Here is a 17,704-nt window from a genome sequence, read left to right as displayed (position 1 = left end):
TTTTGCTTTTCCTGATAACCCCAGTCACAGAGCTGACTGTCCCGGCCCCAGGGCTGGCACTGAACTTCTGTTTCTCACACTTCCTGACAACGCCTGGCTTTATGACTGGTTGAGCTTTTCAACACTCCACCCAGCAGTGTTTGTCAGAGTCAATTCTGTCCACGTGCCAAGGGGGAACTAAGAGGGAGACAAGATGGAGTTCTGGACTTGGTCAGTACTGATTTTGTGGACCCGAAGCCTGGCGACTCCTGATGTTGATCTGGTGGTGATTAAAGGGTGACCCTATGGTTCAGTCTTCATTTTATGTCCATACCAGTCAGCTTTCCATCACTTCAATGAAACATAGGAGGAAATTAACCTATAAAGAGAATTTCTTTTCCTGCTCCCAGTGTGGAGGTTTAGCCATGACTGGTTGTCCTCCTTCCCTTCGGCCTGTGGTGAAGCAACATGTCATGATAGGAACATGTGGTGGAACAAAACTGCTCACCTCATGACCAGGAACCAGTTGAGAGTGAGGAGGGTGCCAAGGTCCCATGACCCCTTTCAAAAGCATGTCCTAATGACCCGGTAGCCTCTAGCTAGGCTCTGCCGCCTAACGGTCCTACTGTTTCCTTCTAGGACCGTTTGAGGGGCCAGACTTTAACAAGCAAGCCTTTGCAGGGTGCTTGAGAGCCAAACCATTGTACCTAACTTGATTTGTCCTCCAGAACCCATTTAATATCCATGGTGATGAGATTTAATATCCACGATGATGCATAGAGATAACAGAAACAATCTGTCTATGATGTTTTGATGTAGGGCCTGTGGGAGGTGACCCGGATTAGAGGAAGTCATTAGTTGGAGCCCTGTGGTGGTTTGAATTAAAATGGCCCCCATATGCCCATAAGGAGTGGCACTATTAGGAGACAAGCCCTCACAGCTGAATATTGCTGGCTTTTAAAGAAGAGATCAGAACATAGACACAGACACACACACACACACACACACACACACACACACACACATACACACACTCTCTCTCTCTCTCACACACACTCCTGGTCTCTTGCCGTATAACTCCTTGTACTACTGTGAGACCGAATAAAAAGATTATCACCAGGTGCAGCCCCTTGACCATGTTACCCGTGGAAGTGTGAGTCAAAGTGAACCTCCTTCCAGCATTTCTCACCTAGTCGGAGGTGTTGTGTTACTGGGAGAAAACAAAGTAGAAACATACAGTGACCCTGAGCAGAAGAATGGAATGTAGACAGAGACAGCATAGAGACTGTCCCATGACCAGCCATGGGGACGGTGCTGCCTTCAAAAGCATTAGCAAGAGCAAGTATCGTCATGCAGGCATTCAAACACAGAGTGGGCCACTTCAGAACCCTCACTATAGGGAGGATCCTGCTTCTGTGCTGGGTACCCAACTCTAGCTGAGGGTTGTCCCACATGGATAGGAATGGCGGATAGCTGGCAGAGTACAGGTATCAGGAAGTTCTGGCATAGAATGAAGATTCTGCTTGAAAGTGGTCCAGAACATGGATTCTGAAGACCATCGGTCAACATTTCATCCCTACCCCACCACCTGTGACCACAGGCTACTTTTTTTTTTTAATTTTAAAAACCACATCTTTAGCCCTTAGCGTCTTCATTCATACAATGGCCATTTAAATAATACCTGCCTCACAGTGATGTTAAGCCACCTCAAATGCTCAAAACAGTATGTGGCTCATGGTAAGTGCTAAGCAAGAAAAAGACATCGTCATCACTGCTCCAAGGGAAGACAAGCTGACGTAATGATGTACCCTTGGGTAGTAGCCAAGGTGACTACAAGGACATCAGCACTCTGCTGGGGACTCACACCTGATTCCTGTGGCTATCAGGGAAATGAGAGGTTCATACCGAAATTCCAAGAGCCCATGGCCCTGTGCTGATGTCCTCTCAGGACAGAAGGGCAGGCAGTCTCCTCCTAGAGAACACGGCTTGGCAGATAGCAGCAGTTAGCACAGAGGTGACACCGTGCCCAGCAGCAAACGTGTGCTGGGAGCTGACCCAGCTTGCTGTTGGCTGCAGGCCAGACACTCTTGAGGTTGCTCAAAATAGCTGAGGGGCGCCTGAGCAAGGGGTGGAAAGCCCCATGGTAGCGGGAGGTGGCACAGTCAGGCTTATGAATACTGGTCTCTTGGGTGAAAAGGGTTTTGATGACAGATTTGTCTTGAGTCCCAACCCTGTCACCAACTAGACTCAAACTGTTGGGAGATGTAGTTCATCTTATTCATGACCGAGTGTAAGGACAGATTCAGCGTATTGATAAATAAGCCTCACATCTTAGAGCCTCAGTTTCCCAGCTGTGTGCAGGGAGGGCATGTAGAGAGGGTGTGTAATGACCTCTAATACAGACCGGCCCATCAGCATGGGGGCTCCCCAGTGAGTTACGATCACTTTATTTTAAATATCCAATTTATTGGTTCACAGAGAAACTGGGTGCACTTGTTGATGGAAACTGATGGTGTTTTTGTGCCTCGAAGTGTCCTGGTGACGTGAGTAGGGTTGGCTCTGCGCTGGCCAAGGATGAGGTCCTGAAGGGAAGCAACGTCACCTCTTACAGCTTTCCCTCAACAAGATCAGTGCTTTGCAACAGTTAGTTTTGATTCAGCGCTTTCTGACAAAGCTCACAACATTCACTATCCAGTTGTAGATGAGAAAAATGTCCTGAATCGGATACCAAACACCTGAAAAGATCATGATTTGAGGTTGACAAATTGTAACATAAGGAAAGAGACTGATTTGAACCCAAGAACTTAGGGTGTGTTAACACTACACACGCTTTGTGTGTGAACGCATGGTATTTGAACGTGTATGTGTTCATGTGCATGTTCACGTGTGTTTGAATGCACAAGGAGGACAGAGGTGGTTATGAGGTGTGCTTTATCTATCACTCCTTGTCTTACTTTTTGAGACAAGATCCCTCTCCATCTCTCTCTGAACCCTTTTTATTAGACTGGCTGGCCAGCATGTCATCAGGATCCTCCTGTCCCTGTCCCTGACCTGCAGCGCCAGGGTTATAGCCACGCACTGCTATGCATGGCTTTTACTTGGCTGCCGGGGATCTGAACTCAGGTCCACATCCTCGCACAGCAAGTATTTTACTGGTGGAGTCACCCCCTGGCCCTAGCTACACGCTCTCATGATGCCTTTGCTTTCTGCTACATTTCAAGCCCTTTGTTACCACTTCCATTCAGGCAAGCTTTTTAAAAGTTTAAATAATTAAAAAATTATTTGTTTTATTTATGTTTTTTATGTTTAATATATTGTTATGATCATTAATTTTATGAAATGATTATCTTTTTTATTTTCACAGTTTTTTGAAACTGCTATCTTTTTTAAAAGTGTGTATATGTTGCCGGGCGGTGGTGGCACACGCCTTTAATCCCAGCACTTGGGAGACAGAGGCAGGCGGATCTCTGTGAGTTCGAGGCCAGCCTGGGCTACCAAGTGAGTTCCAGGAAAGGCGCAAAGCTACATAGAGAAACCCTGTCTCGAAAAACTAAAAAAAAAAAAAAAAAAGTGTGTATATGTGCCTGCGTGCGTGCGTGCGTGCGTGTGTGTGTGTGTGTGTGTGTGTGTGTGTGTGTGTGTGTGTGTGTGTCATGAGTGCAGGTACCCAAAGAAACCAGAAGAGGATGTCAGGTTCCCTGCATTATGGGTAGTTGTAAACTACCTATCAAAGGTGCTGGGAACTGAACTTATGTCCTCTAGAAAGCTGTCTTCGTAGCCTAAGAAAGCATCAGATAGGAATCTTCTGTTGCTTTTGTACCCAAGGCGGGCCTCAGAGAGAACTGTTTGTCAGCATGAACCAGCTGCTAAGGAGGTCGGTTTCGGCTTTTCCTAGGTATCGTCCGAGGTCCTGCTTCCCATGGGCCTACAGTGGGAGTGGAAAGCCCAGGAAGCTGCTCACCTCCTGTAGCTGAAAAACAAAAGGCAGAGGAGAGTCCAGGGTCCCCAAACTTCCTTCAAGGATTTGCTCTCAATTACCTAACCTCCTCCTACTGGACCCACCTCACAAAGATCTCACCAGTAGTGCCACAGACTGCTGACCACACCTCTAATACCAGAGCTTTCGAGGGACACATAGCCAGATTTCATCACGGAAAACAGCCAATAGGAGGGGCTGACTCCATGTTTGGTCTCCATTCCTTAGGATGGCCTAGCATGTCTTTAATGCTGTGTGACTGGTAGCCAGGCAATGACATGAACCAAACCTGATTTTAAGTATGCATTCATCATCTAGTCAGTAATGTCTAGGTGGTTCTGGTGGTGCATGCCTATAACCCCAGCACTTCTGAGATGGAGGTAGAAGGGTTGGAGCTCAAGATTAGCTTGAGCTACATAGTACGTTCAAAGCCTGCCAGGACTCGTTAAGCTAGGTCTCCAGGGGAAGAAAGCAGAAAGAACCCTTTGTTGTTTTCTAGTTTGCAGCTGTTTTCCTCTTCCCGTATGGAGTAAAATGCATGGGATTTGCTGTGGCTAATCAAAATCAAAATAATATTTGGTTAGCTTCTTGGGGTTGAAATTATCCTTTGGACGGCTGAAATTGCCTGCTAATTAGCTGTCAGATAAGGATGAATATGCTGAATTTAATTTTTTGAAACGGAGCGAAGCAAACACCACATGTACTGCTAATGCCAATGTGCTTTAATGTGACTTGATTATGCTTCCCGTCTCACTCACTGAATCAAAATGTTTACTTGTACCACTGCCGGGTAAAACACGCAGAAGATTTTCGAGAGAAATCCCTGCTCAGAAGGAGTGTTCAATACTAACACTTTCCCAGCCTGTTTCAAGATCAGAGCGACCTTCCTGTGCTACAGAAAAATATTATTTATTGATGAGGGATACAATTTCATTAAGAACAAGTTGGAGCTACTTAATATGACCAGTAAAAATGAACCCAGTGACCTGGAGAGCAAAACATCTCAAAATGTGAGTCAACCACAGCTAGACACAAGCTTTTAACCACTTTAATTGGTAGAATTATAATTCGTATGCAATAGGTCTTACATCAAATGTAGATATGACATCATCAAATATCAAAGAAGTTGCACACCTTTCCATCTCTCAACAATGTCAGCTAACTTACTTCAAGAGAGAAATGTGGCAATGAGCCAATATCAAATAACATTTCCGAGATCAAAGTTGAAATGGTACATCCATTTGCCCTCAAAAGAAGGTTAAAGGCAAAGGTGAATCGACGTGCAAATTAGCATCTGGACCATTCACAAATTTTCAAGATGCATAGGATCAAACCATGCACCCTTGCAAGCAAGATGAAGGGCAAACAGATCACATTAGACCATAATCTACTCCTCTGAGACCTCAGGGTGTGAAGGTCAGAGGTCTTCTGCTATCAGTGCTCAGGCATCCATTGTGTGTCATCCTAACCTGGATCCTGATGAACATCTGTGAGACCTGTGTCCTGGGCCACCTTTTCACTGAGAAGGGAGATCATTCTTTCTGGTCCCAGAACAGTTAACCCTGCATCTGTCAGGTGCATGGGAGGGAAGTTCAGAGCTCTGATAGCTGTCTGATGTGACTATGATATTAACGGTCATTTTATAGAATAAGTAAAAACAACACACCAATATAATAGCAAATAAGAAACTGAGATCATTTATATATCTATATAATACTTGAAATGTCCATAAATAGTTTTTCTCCAGAAACTGAAAACACTGTAGACACAATTTCATAAATCCTCACAGAATGTCTGTGAGGTAGGAAGGGCTGAGACCCCTATGAAAGCATCACTCCCGTTTTATAAATGAAGACACAGCTGTGTAAGGAGGACAAGGGGTCCCCACGAGGGCCACAGGAAAGGAAAGCGGAGTTGCATACCATTCTCTGATCATGTGCAGTCCATTGAGAAGGGGCTCCTAGCTTGCTTTCTGCTCTGACTTTTTTTCTCCAAAACATTACAGCCAGTCCTATCCACGATGGGGTGTGACTGTTTAAATCTACTAGGGCCACTGACTTCCCTTGTGTAGACTTGAACTAACTCTCCCTGAGGTAAAGGACATCAATTATTGGCATGTATATCAGAGGGGCGTGCGTGTGCGTGCGTGCGTGTGTGCACTTGTGTGGTGTGTGTGTGTGTGTGTGTGTGTGTGTGTGTGTGTGTGTAGCAACATTTGTAGAATAAAGATGCTGAAATCTCTTGGCCAATTCAACAGAGGAGAAATATATTTGGCAAAGTTAGTTCTCACGTGTACAGGTTTTATACTAACAAACACAGCAAGGGTCGTTCTTGAGTTTTGAGGGGGAGCTGTCACCTTGGTGGATATGACTTGCCCTGTGTTTTGCTGGGAGCAATTGGAAATTAAGCAGAGCAAAAGCAATCACACGTTCAAGTACAATAGCATCTTTTGGTGTGAAAATACTCTTATTGTGCCCTTGGTTTCTAACAGGTGAGGGTTCTCGGGAGGAAGCTGGTTCCTCTGGCCTAGGACTGACCCCAGAAGTGATATCTGAAGCACATTCTCCTAAAGTGTTTCATGGAGAGCTTTGTGTCATGTGTCAAAAATGTTTTTGGCTGGTGGAGGAAAATGAAATGTAGAATGCCCTGTTTGTACGGGCTTGTCTTTTGCCTAACTGGAGACCCGTGAAGGGGTCACGGTAGTAACAAGGGACAGTTGTTTAGATCAAGCATGGCCAGGGGGCATGCCCTTGCAGTTTTTATGAGGAGGTCCGTGTGTGTGTGTGTGTGTGTGTGTGTGTGTGTGTGTGTGTGTGTGTGTCTGGAGGTTCATATTCAGGAATATCTTAATTTCTGCAAACCCCCTCCTTGCTACCCACTCTGCTTCCAGACTACCTTCGATGATTGTGCTTTCCGTTTGGCACCTCTGGGATTTAGGAAGAATTTCCCTCCGAGTCTGGATGGCAGGTTGTGGGAAGTACCCTGACCCATGGTCTCCACACTAGAGGGGTTCAGGATAGCACTATAGAGTGTTTTCTTCATCAAAGTCATGGGGCAGGGTCTGTCCGAGGAGCTAACTGATGGTTTCTTCTCTGTGACATCATAGGACAATGTAACCTCTTTTAAGATGTATGCTTCCTACTACATGAAGTCAGGACATGAGACACTGGGTGCCGATATCAGATGTTGCAGAAGGACAGCGGTGTAGCCCTGTAATAAAGCTCTCTAGAAACACAAACAAATATAAGGCAACCGCACATGCCAGGAATCAACCTATCAGTCAACAAACGAAACACTTTGAAGAAAAAAAAAATGATGTTTCACTCTGCTGAAAATGAAAGGGTTTTACTGATGTGTGAGTGTCTTTCTACATCACAAGGACATCACAATAAATCTCAGTCTCAATGTCAGCCTTTGATGTTTTGGACTAGGAGGCTCTTTGTGGTGGCAGGTTGTCTTGGGAAAAGTGGAGGGTTTAGCAGGATCCAGGGTCTCTACCCCTTAGTGGTGCTCCCAGATAAGTAGTAGCAGTCAAAAATTGCCACTAGACATTTTCAAACGTCCCTGGGAGAAGAACACAAAATCACTTCCTGATGGGTAATATGTGAACTAAATGGATGTCAGTCAAGAAAAATGACTTTCTCAAAATTTGTTGTACAGGATTTGAGACCGGAGACCCAGAGGTGTTCATGTGTCTCCTTCCTATGGAAGATTAACTGCCTCTTTTAACATTTTTTTTTAAATAGCATATAGCCATTATCCAATATAGACAGCAAGGCAGTGAACCATTGCTCTATGGGCTCCTCCAAGATTTAGATATCTCCCACTACTATGGAGAGCTGGCTCCGACTTGCTTCAAGAGGGTCCATGTGAGCTTTTGTCCCTCCCTCTTCCCTTACCCTGATACCCCACATGCCTCTCCCTTTCCGTTCTGCAAGCTCCCCTCCCAGCTTCTTTCTCTTTTGGAACTGTATTGTAACTTTTCTGAAAGCCAGTGGGCGGGGCTTCCCATTGCCTTCCGGTGGCCTGGATGGGGATTGACAGCAGCCCGCCATGCTACTTTGCTCTGGCCTGCTGCTCTCCCCCTGGGCACAGTCCTCTTTCATCTTTCCTTAATTAGGCAGCTAAGCATCGTCTCTCTGCTTGTAGGACCAAGTAGGCGTCCTGTCAGATACAGCCAGGCAAACAGCCAGGGATTAGAAAGAAATCAAGAATCCCTTGCTTCCTCCACACAGGGTAGTAGCCTCCAGGGACACATCCCTTTTCTCCCCACTGATAGATAGTTAATGTAATTGCCTCTAGAGAGGTTTAAGAACTAACCCGAACCAAAAGTTCCCCTAAAACTAAATCCCCAACAAGGCAACTGGAGCCCTTTCCTCAAATCCTTCCAAAATGGGTCCTGTGGTGGGGGCTGCAGCCTCCACCTCATGGTGTCTGCCCTGGTCAGTGCAGAGATGGCCATGTCAGCTGCAAATCGGCCTCCACTGGCCTTTACAACATGGTTCTTTTGTACCAGAAGGGGGATGTGGTGGTAGCAGCCAGAGGAGAGGGAGGAAAAACAAAACAAAACAACAACAACAAAAAAACCCAACCATACCAACAAAACAGGGCTTGCGATTGTCGTTCAATGAGCATCAGGTACTTGTTATTAATTCTACTGGATAAGCACTTATAAATAAAGGACAGCTATTTCTTGTCCCCAGCCACCTTCCTTTGTTAGGAGTCGTCATAGAGCGGGTTGTTGTAGTTCCCCCAGGACCCATAGTCATGGTCATCCAGCAGCCTTCCGTAGGAGGAATGCCTGTGTGGGAAGAAGAAGGAGAGGTTACTTGTCACTGCGCCATCTGAGGACAAGTTAATACCCTGTAGCCCGAACCCAGGAGGCTCATGGGTCCATGCGAAAGGTCCAACACAGTCCAGCAGGGTACCCCTGGACTATGTAGGTAGGCCCCAGTTATCAACATCCGCCTAGGAGCTGGCCTGGCCCTTTCTGCTGAGATCTGCTGAGTCTCTTTCTCCTTTACCTCCAAGTGCAGGAGAAGGGAGCAGGGCCTCCATTTCCACAGCTGCCCAGTAAGAAAGGAAGGGAAGGGAAGCTTGGGGCCCGGCGTCTTGATGTACGTCCCGGGGCAAATTTTCCCTAACGTAATATCCACACAACCACAGACACTGTTGCTGCCACCATGGCTCTTGGTGCTTTATTGTCATTTATAAAGCATGTCTATATTCAGTTTGTAGTAGACCCTCAACATCAAGACTGGGAGGAAGAAGTGTTTCTCTGGTGAGGAAAATGGCCTTCAGGAAGTGTAACTGATATGCCCCAAACCATCCAGCTGAGCTGTGTGTCAGATCCCCACCTCGACCTAAAAATGGAGCCACCAGAGTTCAGGTCCCCCTGAGTCTGATTACCCTTTAGTCCAATGGAAACATGGCCTAACCAAGCTGTGCTGGTATTCTGGGAGGTTGTAACACATTTATGACTTCTGTAAGAAACTGAAATCAGATTGCTATCACTTTTTTGAAGACCACTGAATGGGTTGCTCATGTAAGTGTATAAGCCAATGTCTTTAGAGTGGTTCCCAAAGTCACAAAGGCTCTGGACCTTCTACTTTTCCAAGTAATTAATTGAGAAAATTAATTGCTCTCAGCTCAAATGTACTGCCTTTTTTTTCTGTCTCCCATGCCCAGCTCCATTGCCTCAGGGCCTTTGCACGTACTGTTTCCTAGCTCATACATCTTCCAAAATACTACATGACTCCTATAATTGCTTTATCATTACTTCTCTTCTTTAACTAAACTGTATGTTTCATGAGGGTAGACATAATTTGCCTGTTATGTTTAGTCATGGTTCTATTTCTAGCTTCTAGAATATTCGGCACACAGGAAGTCATCCATAATTGTCTGTGGAAGACACAGGAACTGAAAAAGACACATCTTGAGTTCTCACAAAAGTGAGTCTGCTCACAAAGATGGGCGCTTCCCTGGGAATGGCATGGCCATTTAGAGACTGAAATGAGTGACAGGATTAAAGAACAGCATCAGCAAGCACTGGTCCATGCTAGCATGTGGATTCTTACATGTGTCAGAGCCTCCCACAACGCCAATGCCCCATCAGAGCCTGGGCAGACTGCACTCTTTGCTGGGCCAGTGTGACAGTCAGACTCTGCGAAGCCGAGGGGCAAGAGCTGAATTTAGATCCAGGGGGCTGAGATCGGACTGGAAATCATGGATGCTCAATACAGTGCAGAAAACCATGCCCGGTCCACACAGTCTTCTCTCAGCCAGAAGGGAATAGTCAGCAAAAGAGAAACACAACCCGAGGGACACAAAAGACATTTGTGTGGCGGTATTGTGTTCCCCAAAATATTGTGTACTCTAATAAATTTATCTGGGGTCAGAGAACAGACAGCCACTAGATACAAAGGCTAGAAAATGGTGGCACTCACACCTTTAATCCTAGCATTCCAGAGATAGAAATCCCTCTGGATCTCTGTGAGTTCAAGGCCACATTGGAAATAGCCAAGCATGGTGACACGCCTTTAATCCCAGAAAGCCAGCCTTTAATCCCAGGGAGTGGTGGTAGAAAGCAAAAAGATATATAAGGCGTGAGGACCAGAAACTAGAGCATTTTGGCCTGGTTAAGCATTTTGGCTGGTTAAGCATTCAGGCTTTCCAGCAGCAGTTCAGCTGAGACCCATTCCGGATGAGGACTCAGAGGCCTCCAGTCTGAGGAGACAAGACCAGCTGAGGATCTGGCGAGGTGAGATAGCTGTGGCTTGTTCTGTCTCTCTGATCTACCAGCATGGACCCCAATAACTCGCCTCAGGTTTGATTTTATTAATAAGAACTTTGAAGATTCATGCAACACATTTGCTCCACTTCCTTCAGCTCCTAAAACAACTGTTCTTCTCTCCTGCCACTTACTGACATCAGCCAGGGGTTGGCAAAGAGATGACGTTTTGCCAGGGCCAGGCCCTTCCTCTACTCATTCAGAGTTGCAGAATTGCTCCTGCAAGCTGACTCAGTGGACCTATCTCTCTTCCTGGAAACTTGAAAATGCCCCACAAAAGAATCGGTTGACACTACCATCTCACAATCGTGTGTGTGTGTGTGTGGGGGGGGGTGTGTGTGTGAAAGAGAGAGAACACAAGTAGCAACCTAGACACACTACTGCCTTTTCAATATTCGGGAAGAGCAGAGGCCAGTTTGGAAGGTGAAGATCAGGAGCCAGCCATGGCCAACCCTCCACTTACTTAAAGCCCCCTGTTCCAACCAACCACTAGTAGGATGAGTGAGAAATGGAGCAGCCCCACGAGAAGATAAAGCCCCAGGCATTAGAACAACAGAGTCCACCCTCTATTTCAGCATGGCTTTGCTGCTGTGAGCTTGGCAAACATGTTCCTAATCAACCCCACACCTTCATCAACGGGGAGCCCCTGTTTCCCCTACAAGGTAATTTAACTTCTCGTGGCACTTGAATCTCTTTGATATAATTTTATTCTCATAAACTGTCCATTTGGTCAAGAGATGTATGACCTGAGTAGGTTTTGACCCCCTTGTCCCTTCACTTCTAAAATGGAGAGTTGAAAAAAGGCATTCAAGTTGTTAGAAGGATTCACCGAGGTAATGCATTTTAAAGGCTTGGCACACAATAAATATTGGCCGGCGCTGCTTCGTAACTTTTATTATAATGAAACTCATACAAGCCCATGCGAAATCTGCAAACAGTGAAACAGAGCGCTGAAGTGCCGAAGTCCTGCTCCAGGCAAAGTAATAAATCCGGTTTCTGATATCATTGTCATTGGAATGTTCAAAAATATTACTACAGCAAAGTGAGGCCAAAGGATTAAGATTCCTCTGGCCACCAGGTTTTGCAGACTGTGGTTAATCTGGACACTTGGGTCAATGCTACCCCTGAGTTTGCTGTATCGAAGGAGGTGTCTACTGTGCAGATGCGAGGAGATGAGCAGAAGCACCAGTCTTGCCTTTCACTTTTCTTCACCTTTCCATTTGAGCAGTGAGTGCTGCTGAGCGGGGAAAGACATGCAAGGAATATAGAGAAACCAGAAGGGGGTGGGACATAAAGAGAGAACAATGAGACATGCATTGAACCCACAGGGTTTGCTCTGAACGCATGCATTCAGGGGCTGGACCAAGAGTTGGATATGCTGGGGTTCAAGCTGGCCTTGGGTAGATCTGGTGATTTTGTGGACAGAAGCACAGCTGTGGGTATGTGATAAGGGGGGAAGAGTTAGTGAGCATTTAATCCTTTCTTTCTGGGCCAGGACTTCTTAAGCCACACGGCACATCTTGATTAAACACAGGGAGCTTTCCAGATGGGTATGTGCAAGCAGACGCTAAGGAGTAAAGGAGGAAGCATCCTCATACTGCGACATCAGGGAGGCAGGACTCCAGGGATTTAGATGGCCCTGTCAATATCATTTAACGGGAGACCCAATAACAAAACCTCCTCTTGACTCTGTAGGACAACATTCTTTATCTAACTTCCATCTGAAGAGCGGTCCGTCTGAGTGACGTTGTTGTTGGGTAAAGGCAATTTTGTTGATGTGATTTCTCAATACAGATTGGTACCTGCCCCGTGTTTTCCATTGGTTGTGAATTGGTTCCTCTTAAATGCACCACCTTAACTATCTGTACACTTAATGTGTTAAGCTTGGTGCTAGGGTTATAGTGCAAATATTTGAAGGTGACAGTTTACATCTAGTAGCATAGAAATTGTGCAGATGTTAACTCGGTCAATACTAGAGCCGGGTCTTAAGGCTTGTGGCAGTGTTATACGAAGTTGGCACAGTGAGGAAAAAATTCTCAATAAAGAATGCTGGAGGTAAAAGGGTCCACTTGACTTAAAGGGAGGAAGGAGGAGGAGAATTGCAGCCAGACCCCAGAGCACGTTGTGACTTTACAGCACTTAACTCAGTACCCACTGTGCTCCGACCAATGGCAATACCCTTCTCGTCTGTACTCCTCCTGGACCTGAGACGGAAACTATGAACATGTCTCTTATTTTATCTTCTTGTCCTTACTTTATTGTCCTTGACAATGAGTGTGGGGCTTCCCTTTCTTTGAGTTTAAACAAAGCGTATTTTAGAAAACGCCTGCTGTTTTTCCAAGGGTGCACCCCAGCTCTTGGCAATGCCTCCACCTGTGTTGATGAATACATGCACCCCAAGTCCTGTCTTTCGGCAGGGGAGACCCGCTTTCCATCATTAGTGCTTATCATGAGCTAAGCAGGAAGGAGACACAGACATTAAGACAGGACTTGGTCCGGGGAAATGCTGCGGTCACTAGCCATTGGTAATGAAGCGTCAGACTCTGACTTGCATTAGCAAAGATGTCCGGTGCAGCTGTCCCTGTCTCCTCTGTCCCTTCACACCAGTGGCCCCCTGTCTCTGACCATTACATCCCTGCCTGGCTCCTTTCATTGAATTGTTCATTGAAAACTTAGTCTTAGGGACCCTGTTTTGGAAACTTAGGGACACCATGACCAGTGAAATACACTTAAATACCTGTCCTTAGGGACCTTGCATTCTGAGATGGGGGCATAATAGATACGTTACAAATACTTATGTGGTAGGTGGTGGTAAGTGTAGTGGGGGAAAAAAAGCAAAAAATGAGGAATTCCCAGCAGGAGGTGGGGATTGACATTTGGAACGGTGCCCAGAGAAAGTCTCATGAAGGCATCATTTGAGCAGACGCCCGAGGAGATGAGGGATGAGTCCTGTGGATGTCTGAAACACATTAAAGACAGAGATGGGAAAGAGGGCAAAGGTCTTGGGGACAGGAACACACAACCCATCTGTGTAGCATCCACCAGGTCCCTAGTAAAAATAAAATCAAATTTTCAAACTGAATGTTTCAATTCACGGCAAAATTGCAGGCAGCAGAGACAGTGGTGTCTGTCAGTCCTTCACACAGCATCATCTAAGGTCAGTGCTTTGTGTAACTATCTGTCCAAGGTAGGACATTAATGCTCTGGGGCACGGTCTTAAAGCTAAGAAAACTGAGGCCACGGAAGCCAGGCTTAGTCAGCCACAGTTACTACAGCAAGTTAGTGGCTGAGTATCACAGCTGAGGGTCTTATCACTGCAGCCTCTTTCTGCCAAAATCTCAATGATGGGCACATTTCCAAACATTTCCAAAATCTCCTTTCATAGTCTGTTTTTTTTTCAAAGCTATTATTTTCAAACATATCTTCCAATAACCAATCACCTTCACACTTTCACACTTATTTCTTCCATTTTTTCTAGTTCGTTATCTGTGTGTTAGTTATATGTGTGTCTCTGTGGGACACCATACCACTGTCAGACCATCACCACAGGTGAGGGCTGGAGGCCTTGCCCCTGTCAATAGATCCAGCATGGAGTGGTCATCAGTGAAAGTCTGTGTGTCTTAACAGACACAAGTGGCTCCCACTTCCTCACCCCTGCACCCCTACAGGTGAACTAAGACCAAATTTAGGCCCTTGCAGTTGGTTCTACTCTAAAGCTCTCATGTTGTACTTGGATGGGGTGGGGTTGGGGGCATTGGCTTTTTAGGGCTCCAGTGGAAGAGGCTGGGACACATCATGACTTCCTGGAAAGCAAGTGGAAGACAGCAGGAAGGTGCATCCAGGAACTCGGTATGGAGAGGGTGAGTAGAAAGATCCAAGAGTAGGCCTACTTAGAGCCAGACACTTGGGAAATAAAAAACTGGATGAACCAAACACCCCTTAGTTTGTTCAAAGTCACAGAGGCATGAAGGGACAGGGCTGTCCATCTGGGGACCTCCATAGTACTGTGTCTCTTACAAGTGTCAGGATATGAGGATAAAGCAGAATTATTCAAACTATGGTTCTTGGACCATCAGCTTTGGTATCCTCGCTGAGCTAGCTAGAAATGCAGATGTAAGGACCCCCACCCAGACCTACCAAATCAGAATCGGGATCAGAATGACTGGAAATGGTTTGGAATATGCCCCTGCCCCCACTGGCAATTTTATTCAGCGGATCCCAGAAAGCTACGGAGGTGGGAATCAAATAAGCTAGACATCCAGAACTCCAAAAGCTAATCTGAAAATATTCAGCACGTGGGCAACAAATTCTAAAAGACCCTGGCCTTCACAGATGGCCAGGGCTAGTCATTAAACCCAAGAACAAGCAGAAGCCATCTGCAGCCACCGTGAGACACAGAGCAGGACAACTAGTCTCTAACAAAGACATCTGAAGAGCCCAGCCCCGGGGGCCCTAAACTTCAAGACTGCGTGTATTTTTATGAAGGGTTGCCAGCACACCTCATCATAGCTCCGCCCACTTCTGCAGATGTGGGCCCTCGTGTGGGGAGATTACCTCCTAGCTGAGCAGATTGGAGCAGTTTCCACAAAACAGAGCTGACTTACACCACGCTTCAGTCATCACTAATTAAAGACGCCGTTCTGCAAGAGGTGGGGGGGGGCTTTTGCTTCCCATTAAATTTGCAAATGAGCTTTGGAGTAGAGGCGGCCTGAGACTGTTTCTGCTTATGAAGGTCTAACACAGACGCAACCTCACTGGCGAACAGCATCACAAGAAGGCTGCCACACAACACACCGCCACACTACCCAGCTGCCGCATCATCCTCTTCTCCCCCTCCTCTGTCTCCTAGGAATCCTTTGTGTCCATCAGCGGGAATGCCAGGGACGCAGTCACTCTTCCAGCCCCATGTTGGAACCTGCCATCTCACTGAGCATCACATGACAAACCCAGTTCTGAGAACGATGGATGTCACAGCATTCAGCCTCCCCCAGCAGCTCCCCTCAGCCTCCCCACTGAACATGTACAGGCATCCCGATTTGATCCCCCAACGCTCTGGAGTTAAGTGTTTTATTATAGTCCCACTTCACAAAGGAAAACAGTATAGACCGATTGAGACACTGCTGCATAGGTCCTGTGCCTACTCCCATGCTGTGGTCTCTTTGGGCACTCGGCACTCATCATTTTACCCTCAAACTAGGCTTGACAGACACCGTAAGTAGGCCAGTGTGGAGCTGGATGTGGATGCAGAGCTCCTGATCTGCCCTCTCACATGTATCTGCTGCTGGTCAAGATGAGTTCATAACAGGAGAGCGCTAAGAAGTTCAGGCAGGTCAATTTTATAAGCCACATCCCACGATGGCTCAGGTTATTAAAAGACACAGTTCTCCAGGCAGCAGACACTGTGATGAGCCTGGAGGTCATAGCCACTGGAGAATGGAAGTGTGAAAAGCGCTGGCTAATGAGTTTACCGATGCCGCTGGAGGAAAGGAGCGCTTGGGGAGAGAGGTAAAGGCATGGAGCCCTGTCAGCAGAGCTTGCAAGGTGCACTGTGTTTGGGAGGTAAGGTGGCCTTTTCCAGTGGCTTTGCACTCACAGGGACATTGGCTGTGCCAGGGTTGAAGCCTGTGGGTACAGGCCATAAGCTAACAGCTCCTTTATGACCTGGGATTTCAGTTAGTAGCCAAGTGATAAGAGTCCACCAGATAAGAGAATACTGACGTGCTATCGTTCTTAGAAATATGAGCTGATAGAAGCAAAACAAAGTTCTAGGCTAGGTGAAACCTAATGTTACACACATTCATGTACACATATACATACACATACACACAGACACATACACATACAAATATAGTACACACATACATACACACACACACACACACACACACACACACACACACACACACGGAGGGGCAGACATCAATGGAGCTGACTATATTTTTGATGAAGGATCAATTAGAAGTATTTTCCACGAATCTGGCAAGGTAACACTTGAAGGGGAAGCGTGGCCCAAGACCCATGAAAACAATTAACCTATTTATATCACCATTTCCCTCCATAAATGTAACGGAGAAGTAGAAAGGGGTTTTCCTTAGGGGTTTTCTAGTGCATGGGTGTGACTACCTTGTCCTTAGGTGCCAAATGTGGGTAGATTAACGTGTAATTATCACCCTTACGCTCACACCACTGTGGGCCATCTACATTTGGAAAAGAGAGACATTAGGAAGAAAAGCAGAAATTCATTCAATTTTACCCCCAACTTTATCTGGGGTTAGGGCTGGAGAGGAATATAGTTTAAAAATAGCATTTTTATACAATGTTCATCAGCACACAGAACAATTTTTAATGGGATGCTAATTTTCTAAGTGTGGTACATCCTATGATGGCAAGGACTCTGCTGCATCACTGAAATGGTCCCACTGTTGAGAAAGATGCCTGTCACATGGCTGGTGATCAATAAATGTGTGTGTGTTTATCTACATGGGTATGTATGTATGTGTGTGTTTATCTACATGGGTATGTATGTATGTGTGTGTTTATCTACATGGGTATGTATGCATGTGTGTGTTTATCTACATGGGTATGTATGCATGCGTGTGTTTATCTACATGGGTATGTATGGATGTGTGTGTTTATCTACATGGGTATGTATGCATGCGTGTGTTTATCTACATGGGTATGTATGTGTGTGTGTTTATCTACATGGGTATGTATGCATGCGTGTGTTTATCTACATGGGTATGTATGTATGTATGTGTGTGTTTATCTACATGGGTATGTATGCGTGTGTGTTTATCTACATGGGTATGTATGCGTGTGTGTTTATCTACATGGGTATGTATGGATGTGTGTGTTTATCTACATGGGTATGTATGGATGTGTGTGTTTATCTACATGGGTATGTATGCATGCGTGTGTTTATCTACATGGGTATGTATGTGTGTGTGTTTATCTACATG

General features: G+C 45.9%; 1 protein-coding gene across 1 annotated transcript in view; it reads right to left on the bottom strand.

Annotated features, from left to right (window-relative positions):
• Window positions 1–4,987: 4,987 nt before the first annotated feature.
• Window positions 4,988–17,704, bottom strand: part of Parm1 (prostate androgen-regulated mucin-like protein 1) — a 104,613-nt gene continuing 91,896 nt past the window's right edge. The window contains exon 4 of the mRNA XM_028881898.2: window positions 4,988–8,756. Coding sequence (XP_028737731.1) covers window positions 8,672–8,756 — 85 coding nt within the window. The 3' untranslated portion in view covers window positions 4,988–8,671. The remainder of the gene's footprint in view (window positions 8,757–17,704) is intronic.

The sequence above is a fragment of the Peromyscus leucopus genome, chromosome 10 (genome assembly GCF_004664715.2).
Source record: "Peromyscus leucopus breed LL Stock chromosome 10, UCI_PerLeu_2.1, whole genome shotgun sequence".
In the NCBI taxonomy this organism is placed as follows: Eukaryota; Metazoa; Chordata; class Mammalia; order Rodentia; family Cricetidae; genus Peromyscus; species Peromyscus leucopus.
This window is presented reverse-complemented; position numbering and strand designations above follow the sequence as displayed.